Source organism: Montipora foliosa, unplaced genomic scaffold (assembly GCF_036669935.1).
Source record: "Montipora foliosa isolate CH-2021 unplaced genomic scaffold, ASM3666993v2 scaffold_410, whole genome shotgun sequence".
In the NCBI taxonomy this organism is placed as follows: domain Eukaryota; kingdom Metazoa; phylum Cnidaria; class Anthozoa; order Scleractinia; family Acroporidae; genus Montipora; species Montipora foliosa.
Window position 1 is genome coordinate 232,501 of NW_027179713.1, and position 10,000 is coordinate 242,500.

Consider the following 10,000-nt stretch of genomic DNA (forward strand, 5'->3'; position numbering starts at 1 on the left):
CACCGTCAAAAATAAGAACCCCCCAAAACATAGGGCCTCATGACGATCACTCAAGAAGCGTTCAAAAAAAGTGATGATATTTAATAAGGTTTTCGTAAAATGCCAATACCGACCTTTTCGAAAGCTGTCGAGCGATTCGTGACAGCTACCCGGAAATGCGTCACAAGGGTTGCAGCAAAAGTTAAACACACTCAGCCGATGGAACCGCATAAAACAAAGCATTTCCGTTTCATCTGGGAGGAGTTTCTGGTTGAACGGCTTATCGTGGTTTATCATATACGCGTATTCATGCGGAAACCAAGCTTTTTCGTTTTCCTTTACTCAAAGCTTTAAGCTTACCAAAACCATCAGCTTGAAGCTTTCTTGCCAACTTCGAAGGCGTCGTAAAGTATAGAGCTTCACCTTGTGTTGCAACGCAACGAAGTGTGACGCGCGATTGATATGGGCCGAAGTCTTTCTTGTCTAACTGTGTATGTTTACAGTTTTTCAGTCATTCTCCATGGCGTATTGGTTTCTTTCACTGGTAAGTGTTAAGTTCTTTATAATGTCTTTGTTTTTAGTAACGCTTTTTCAGGCGGTGTTTTCCTCTGTTGGCAATTATAAATAAGGAAAAAATTTAAGTCCTCTGCCTGCCGACGAAGCACTTATATTTGGTGGATTTATTTTTCACGAGCTTGTTGAGAGGAAAGATTTCAGGACGCTTCAAACCAAGAATTAATTGTGGGTGCAACGTTTTATATTGACAAAATTTTATAGTCTTCTTACGTGTATCCCGTATATGAATTTATATTTCTGTGAGTCCAGCATTGGAAAATACATGACACTGACAAATTTAATCCTTGCCGATTCACGGAGAGGAACTGTATTGACTTACGGTCTAACTTGCGCTTCTTCAACAACAAGTGCTATGAAAAAGTATTTGCCATTTATCCCGTTTGACATTCTAAGGCACTGATCATTATACATGCAATTTTTCGTCAGTAAAAACGGGCGTAAATGTAGAAACTCAGGATAGTGAGAGATACGATTTCAATAAAATTAAGCTGATTAGCCGGAGCGCGATATTGGCACATCTAATTTTGCTTAAGTTGAGTGAAGAGTCGCTCCTCTGCGATTTAAAAATGGCATTCTCACCAGAAAATTGCTGAAGTGAGAAGAAGATTTTAAGCCTGCAGGGATATTATTCCTTAAATTACATTTCTTTTTATTCCTATCACTGACCTTCAAATGTTTCAAGCTGGGTCTTTGTAGCATATCAATTCCTTGGTTTCCGTTTATAGATATTTGAAAGACGAATAGTATTGATGAGTTTGAACTAACTCTGGTTTGAACCAGTAGATACCAATATCGTGAACTCAATTTTCTCCTGAATTACTTTAAGACTTTAATTTCTGGCCAATTAAATTTCTAAACTAATCAGCATTATTCTTTTACTAACTCTAAGAAGATTATTGTAATAAGGAATAATTAATATTTTGGTGTTTCTTTTGTTAGAGCAAGTTCCAGTCGAGTATCGTAAAACCAAAAGCAAAGTAATTACTTTGGCCAATCAAAAAGGATGGAGACAATCCGGTAAACCAATCAAAACTCGAAGTAATTACACGTAGCCAAAACAAAGCGCGGGAAAATGTGCATGCACAAGCCACAATTGGTTTTGGTTTCAATTCTGATTGGTTGAAAAAGTGGCGCAAGAACTTTGAACCAATCACTGAGTGAAGTAATCATAAACCAAAGCAATTCGCTAATTACTAAGTTTCAACCCTCAATTCAAAACTGCTCTAACTCAGAATAAGGCACAATAATCAGTTATTACTCGTCACTTTGGGTGATCAAGGAGCCTGATTCCTTATCTGGTCAATAAAATGTTAGGGGCATTTTGGAAATATCCCTAATTGTTGTGCAGTTTTAAGAATTACACTGCTGGTGTATCATAGGTGTATCATAAGCAGTGTGGCCCAGTGGTTAGGGCGCTTGTCTTGAGGTCTGGGGATCACAGGTTCAAGACCCGCTCTGATCACTCTTTGAATTTGATCCTGGTAGTCCCTGGTTCATTTTCCCAGCTGCACTTGTAAATAGCCGACTGGTTTTCCTCCAGCCAGTCAGGATTCTTAACAGTTGTTTTTGTTGTTCTGTTCCGTCATTTTTTTGTGTTTCATTGGCCCTGAAAAGTCCCTATGGGGAGTGGTCAATTAAGTATGTATTGTATTGTATTTGTTGGAGAGATCTGACTTGTCTACCTGAACGGTTTGACTTTCTACTGGGACACTGTAGCAAACTGATTGCTCCATAGAACTACACCTGAGGCAGGACTTGCCCCTAGTGGGGAAAAAGCTTTCTTTGGATAGGTGTAATATGTACAATTTGGTTCCTGGTCTCCTTGTGGTGTTTTCAGGCACTTTGTTCTTTAAACCATTGACACCTCAAAAGCCTTAGGAGGCCCCCAGTTGATGACTAAAATTGTCTGGCATTACAGTAAAATCAGTTGTCTCACTCCCAGAGGTTAATTGGTTGAACTGTACCATCCAGGCCTGGTGACCTTTTTCACCTCATTGCTATCCTTTACATTCTGCTTTTTACCATCTTTTACCTTAAAATTGTTGCCTGTTGTGATCTTGCTTCATTGCTTAGCTATTTCAAATGCTTTTGCTGTTTCATGCACTCTTTTCAGGTCTCCATTATTTCGGATCAGTTTATTGTGTCTCCATTCATTGTTTTTACTGCCACTATGGTGATAGCATTTTCTGTCACATTGAGAAGTGTAACCCTTGTTCTCTCCAAATGCAAATGGTACATGTAAGTCAGTGAGACCACCTGTCATGTTGAAGTCTTGTACAACTCAATTAAGTGCTGTTTTGTTGTGCCTCAAAATGATATGGTTAACATTAGAACTGATGTGTGACTTGTACATGTACATGTAGCTCAGACTGTTCCGGTAGTGCTAATTTCCCTGAAGTTATGGAGTTCCTCTCCTCCAACTTGCAGAAATAAATCAAACTTATTTGTGAGGGTCACTGATGTCCATCGTGTTGCTCACTCAGATCCATCCTGCCATAACTTTCACGCTCTCTCGCATACTTCAAGAGACCTGGGCACTATAAACAGACATTCCTACTTAAATTTCATTGGCTAAATACTCTTTAGTCGCGTTGCAAGCGCAGCCAAAAAAAAAGTTGTAGGGTGGCTACACGAGCAACTATCTCTGCAATTTTGTCACGAAAGTTTGAACTCTGGCGACTTTTTTCTTGTGATTTTTTCACCTGTTGCGTCACCAGTTCAAGGGTGGCTACACGTGTGATTTTCATCTCGCGCTGGCGATGCGACAAATTTTGAAAAAATCGCATCACCAGTGTGAGCAAAAAATCACTCACATAGCTGTGGCTTTAGAACGAGCCGATTTTCCGCAATTTGCCTTTTTCCCAATGTTTGCCCCCCAGCATAACACATGGCTTATTTGCATGACAATTTGAAAACAAACATGGCGGCTATTGTGAATAAGGCCTATTGGGGATACTGCAAACTGAAATTAACAATGAAAGCAAATCAAGTCAAATGTTGGTTTTCATGGAGAGGGGAAATGGAGTACCTGGAGAAATCCTCTCGATGCAGAGTAGAGAACCAACAAACTCAACCCACATGTGACGCCAAGTCTGGGAATCGAACCCGGGCCATATTGGTTAGAGGCAGGTGCTCTTACCACTGCGCCACCCCTGCACCCTTACAGCTGTATGAAAGCTACAAAAGCACCTAATGTAGTACAGTACTGTGCAAAAGTAAGTTGACGATTCTCGCGAGGATCGAGGATCAAGAATCGAGAATTTAATGAGCTAGTCGCGGGACTGATTCCTCATTAGACTAATTGCACAAACACAACTGGGAATACGAATAAAAGAACAGCCTGCCAAAGTTTCTCGGAGGAGTTGTTCTTTCGAATCCGGTTGCTGAAATTGGGATAAAAATCACAACGAATGACACTATTCTGTGTGATTGCAAAGCATACTCAACAATCACATGGACTGTAAACAGTCTTCAACACTATCGGACCTGCTGAAGTATTTCAAGTTTACTCCCAGAGCAGGATCCGCCCGACAATTTAGCTGTAATCTACGATGTACCGGTAGCTTGTTAGTGAAATTACCTCCGTAGTATTTTGAGATAGAAAAGTCTTTGAAACTACATGTTCTGTGCAATTGTGGAGGAGATAATTATTCTTCATCCTTATGATTGAAGCATATTGGACCAATCACACGGACTGTAAACAGTCTTTGACACTAATCTTGGTTTTCACGTGACGTCATCAAAATTAAAAAATAAGGAATTATCAATCCTTTTGAGATTTTAGTTTAGTTAGTTATTACAACAGCTGAAGACTTACCTTTGCACAAATTTTCATTTTGATGTGGTTTTTCGTCTTGTGATAAAGCAAGGTTGAATTTCTAAGCTTTTGCATGGCAGGACATTGAAATGTAGGCTGAGAATGCTGTCATGTACATGTAGGTTAAAAAAGTGACTCTGCTCTTGGTTTGCTCTTGATAACAGTGAACAAGTCTCGCACCGAGATTCGACCATCACTATAGTTTTCCTTCAGATCATTACATTTAAGAAGAAATGTAAAAATACCTGAATTGTTGCGTTACTTGGTTGGGTGTGCGGTATGCAAATATTTCTCATTGTTTACATTGGAAATTTACATTCGATTTACGATAAAATCCATCGCGTGGTAAAGCTCACCGTTTTGGTTTTATATTTTAATCCGTGACATACATGTAGTTCTGAAGAGAAGACTCACAGGAACAATAGCCGCTATATCTGGTTTTCTTATTTAACAATTCCTGTTGTTATTTAATTGAGGAGTAAGTGTCAAGGATCGAGTTTGATTTCGAGTGAATCTAGTCGCGATCCTCGACTCGATTTTTGATCCTCGATTCTCACAAGGATAGAGTCGAGACTGTCAACTTACTTTTGCACAGTATTGTAGGTATAATCAAGACTCAAGTATACAATAACATACTAGCTTATTGCTAGAATATGAAACATCAACAAAAAGGTAGATTAATGGAAAGAAGGATAATGACTTTACAGGGAGAGATGACATAGTCATTGCAAAGCGAACGTTTGCTTACATAAATAAAACCAAAACAAATGCAAGAACTTACAAATTGTAGCCACTGCATTCCATGTGCTTGTTTTTTTTTTGTTTTGTCAAACTCTAGTGTGCACACACAGCCCAAAGACCCACAGGGTCACCGTGCTGCATTTCGTGTGCACTCTCACAGGTGTTTTAAAAATATTGTGCTCTTTTATGCATTGAATGTAAATTAAAGCAATTAAATAATCAAACTACATGTACAATATTATTTTTTGTTAAAAATTTGAAATGAAGTCTGGTTATCAGAAATAATTATGATACAGTAGAACCCTTCCCCATGTAAGAGTGAGACTTGTGATATATAGACTTTACTCTGGCCAACACCAGATAAGTTTTTTACTGACCGACTGGGGGCACTGCAGGTGTGAATCAGTTAAGGAAACCTTTCTTCTTCCTGTGAAATCATTATTTCTTACATGTAGAAAATGTTGTGAAGTCGTGGCAAAAGTCTTCCAGTCAAAGGGACTTAATAAGTAATTTTATTACCAAGCTAGACAGAACACAATGAAAATTATTGGATTATTGAGTTCACATCTTCTAACTTGTCTTGTTCACAGATGGAAAGTGTGAGGAGTTGCGCAAATTGTCTGAAAATGCTGGGGATATTCAAACCCCAAGTTATCCAAATTCATATCCCAGCCGTTCAAAGTGCTCCTGGCTCATCCAGGTGCCAATAGGCTACAAAATCAAATTACAGTTTTATCATTTTGTGCTGGAAGACACATTTCAATGTGGAGGAGATTTTCTCAAAGTCTATGATGGAAGGAGCAGTTCTGCTGAGCCACTGGGGATATATTGTGGACCCAAGAATCCTTTTCATGTGGAATCTACTTCAAGAAATTTGTTCATGACCTTCAAGTCAGACAGGACATTAAACTATGCAGGATTTAGGGCAACCTATTCTGCCATTGCGGTCCAACCATTGAAGCCTTTGAGTTTCCAAAGAACAGTTTTAAATATGACGGGTGTTCTTGGAAAAGATGTCAAATTGCTTTGCCAAGTTAAAGATGGCAGCGCAAATCTGGAGTTTTCATGGAGGAAAGATGGGCTTAAATTAAGCAATAATAGTGGACCAAATTACATCATTAGATCAAATGCAGTCAACAGAAGATCTCACCTTCGTTTGGAGAAATTGTCACAAAGTGATGCAGGGGTTTATGGGTGTCTTGCAAGGGATCTGGACATGAGGAAGAATATTTCAGCATTTGGAATTCTCACAATCAAAGGTTAGTTATTTACCAGGGCCCGGTTCCTGGAAAGCCGATTAACTTAATCCAGGATTAGCGTAAACTTTTGTTTCACGTTTTCAACTTTTTGGTAAAAGTTTCTTTTGCTATAATTTTTGTTTTTCAAGATTGACGTCTTCTCATGTAAAGTTCTGCCAAAAATCTGCGTTGAACAGCATTTGGGAGTAGAGAAATAAACTGCTTGGTTAATTTTTAATCTTAGATTAGCGTTAATCGGCTTTCGAGGAACCGGGCCCAGCTCTTTTAAAGGATGATTAAGCCCTATTTCTTATATGGCAAGCAATTCTCAGGCTATATGGAGCACTTTGATAGTTTTGGTCGGGATTTTACAGTACAAATTATTGCCGTGGAAATGGTCAGTTTCCCCAATTTTTTTTCCTCTTCCAGGCAATTCAAGTTGATTGAAACACAGTATAAGCTTTTAAAAATGCAGAATTCCTTTTTTTCATCACAACAGTAAAATTATAAACAATGAAATGATAATTATATGAAATGGATCATATATGAACTGTGGATATGAAATCAAGTGAAGCTATGATCCTTGCAGTTATGAACGCAATTTTTGCAATTGCGTAAAGAAGCCTGAAAATGTCATGACTTCAACAGGCTTTGAACCCGGGTTCAAACCCTGTTGAAGTCCTGAATTTTTCAATTTTTTTTTGCAGAATTTAAGGTTACTGCTTAAAGTTTTCTGATCGAAGACAAAGATTACGAACATTCACCAAGCGAAGAAGTGTCACATCACTCAAAGAAACGATGCCATATAACAAACAACTTACTAACCTTACTTGCTTTACGAAAGCTAGACAAATTAAATATTCAACTTCATCTTCCTTGCAGTTTTTACAGGGTTCAAACCTGTACAGCACAGATAAGGGGTGTGGCTAGGGAAGGGTTCTGAAGCTTGTCTATTTTTAATAGTTTTGTGGGTAAGGTTGTTATTTCTTCAGTGCATCTAGAAAAAATGGCTACAAGTCTTGCCAATAAACAGGGAATGTGATTACCCGTATTATTGTCATTAAGTTTTAGACTTCAGATAACTAACTTTTTTTTAACGCTATACATGTACTTTCTTCCAAGTTTAGTAGGTTTGTCCCATAGTTGTTAGAAAAAAGGAGCAGGCTTGACACTTTGATTTTTTTGATTTTTTGTTAATGATTGCATGATCATAAAATAATAATCATTATTGTTTTGCAACTTGCTGGTTCTTGGTTGAATGTGGCAAAAGAAGGACCATCTACATGTAGGGTTTCTTTCATCAAATGTCCATTAGACGCCCTCATACATTTAGCAAGATCCCTTGTCTAATTTTACACTGTGGATAAGGTGATGTGAAAATCCTTGTTTATAAAGACTGATCGATTTACATGTATTGTCCTGTGGTCTGCCTTGTCAGCAGTTTCCTCTCTAGCATGCTTTCTGAAAGGAAAAAAGCCCAATGGAAAAAGAATCATAAGTGAACATTCCATCCTTGAAACACATTGCTGGTATCTTGGGTGTTTGACATTGGAAACATGAATTTGACATTGATGATGCATTATTGCATGGTGTGCTCCAAGCTTTCTTTGTCAAAAATCCAAGATGACAGCCTCTCTTCGTGAGAGGAACATCCTTGGACTTTGTTTAACTTTGACCCATTCAATTGGCTTTCTTGAAAACTTCTTCCAAATTGTGCAGGTAAAGTATATTATTAAAACTCATTTGATTTTTAATTCTTCACTGTCCTGTGGTGAACTGGAAATGTTGATCACATGTTTGTATTCTCTCTAGTGCCAGCTGTTGTGCTGGAAGGTCCAGTTGCAGTGAATGTCACAGGGGGAAATCTTGTCATTTCAAGATGTAAATCATGGGGAGATCCTGTCCCTATGATAAGGTAAGTTTTAGCAATCTCTGAGTCTTTAGATCTAAGGTCATTATACATGTACATGAGGAAGGGTGCAGTGTAGAGGAAAATTATCACAATACTGTAAGCTCTTCAATGCCCTTCACCAAGCCATCTTTTATGAAAATTGAAATGTGTGGTTCCAGAAAATATCCATACCACCCCCCCCCCCCCCCCAAAAAAAAAAAAATAATAATAATAATAATAACTCCGGAGGGGCAAAGTGTAACAGGCAGCCCAGTGGTATAAAACCGGCTGCATATCTTTTTTTTCTTGTCTTCACTTTAAGTTGCTATATACATGTACATGTACATATATAGATGTCTTTTGTTGTATATGACGCTTCATATATTACTTGAAGGAGAATAATCGTTGCAGTTGAAAGCATAGGCGGCCCAAGCCTGTGTTGCGTGCAAGAAGTGACTGTGACTAGTATCACGACAAAGGAGCAAAGAACCAAAAATTTATCAATGAATGAAACAAAGTAAGGTAACTCGCCTTGTTTATTTTGTTTTGTCTTTTCTCGCTTTTTTTTTTTTTTACTGTTTTGAGACGTTCTTGAAGAGGCTGTCATAATCATCCTAAGAAGAACAAAAGACACAAGTGTTTCCTTTCGTTGTAAGGAAAAACTGTGCAAAAAACTATCTTTTTAGGGAGAAAAAGGCTTTCAAGTAAATTTCTCCGTGAATCGCTGTGTCCAGCCTTGACTTTGTCTTAGGAAGTTTACGACAGTCTCTTCAAGGACAACCTCCCCAAACAGTAAAAAAACAGCTCAAAAAGAGAAAACAAAATAAACAAGATGAGTTAACTTACTTTATTTCAAATTCATTTATTTGATAACTTTTCTCGTCTTTGCTCCTTTGTGGTGAAACCAACTCAAAAAACAAAAAAAAATTGCCCAGAACAGTGTTATTACTCATGTGACGTTTTTCACAGCCACTTCTAGCGTAGCATATACATGTACCCTTACTAATTTGCAAAGAAATAAGACAAAAAAACAAGGCTTGTGTCAAGACAAGGTCAACTGTAGCCTCTCTTTTATTATTTTAGAAGCCAGGTAGCACAAGTGTTTAACCCATTGACCCCTGAGAGTGCCACTTAATTAATAGATTTTACCCTGTCTAATGCCAGGCAATTTTACTCCTCAATGGAGGGCGTCCTAGCTATAGGGCGTTTGAGGTGTGAATTGTTTAATGTTCTGTGACTCTGATGGGCCGATATCAAAGGCAGTGGTGCATTTTGCATGTTTTATATTGCTTTGCTCTGACAGATTTCCCATTGTGAATCGAATTGCTCATTGTCAATCACAACAAACAAGACTGTTTACTGTAGAAAAGATGGTTGAAATTCTTTGTTGTGGTCGTTGTAATAGCAGGGGTACAGTGGATTTTGCAGAACGCCAAACTACTAGGTGGACAACAGCAGAGAAATCAGCCTACAAAAGAATTAAGGAACTGATAACCAAAACCCCGTGTTTAGCCCACTACTCAATGGAAGCAGAAATCAAGTTAGCAGTTGATGCCAGCCCCTGTGGCCTGGGTTGTGTGCTTCTTCAAGAAGTAGATAATCAAATGTGCCCTGTTGCTTATGCATCACTAAGCTGAACAGATGTAGAGAAAAGATATGCGCAGATTGAACATGAAGCTGAAGCTTTAGCTGTACTTTACGGACTGCAAAAGATGCATACGTGCACGTATATCTACGGTCGTCATGTTACTGTAGCAA

At 38.4% G+C, this 10,000-nt stretch overlaps 1 protein-coding gene across 2 annotated transcripts in view; it reads left to right on the plus strand.

The window, feature by feature from the left end:
* Window positions 1-215: 215 nt before the first annotated feature.
* Window positions 216-10,000, plus strand: part of LOC137988176 (muscle, skeletal receptor tyrosine protein kinase-like) — a 27,217-nt gene continuing 17,432 nt past the window's right edge. Inside the window, exons 1-3 of one of the 2 annotated variants that reach the window (XM_068834229.1) lie at window positions 216-523; window positions 5,704-6,372; window positions 8,164-8,266. In XM_068834229.1, the coding sequence (XP_068690330.1) occupies window positions 442-523; window positions 5,704-6,372; window positions 8,164-8,266 (854 nt within the window). In that variant the 5' untranslated portion in view covers window positions 216-441. The remainder of the gene's footprint in view (window positions 524-5,703; window positions 6,373-8,163; window positions 8,267-10,000) is intronic. The other variant, XM_068834228.1, reaches the window with a different exon arrangement.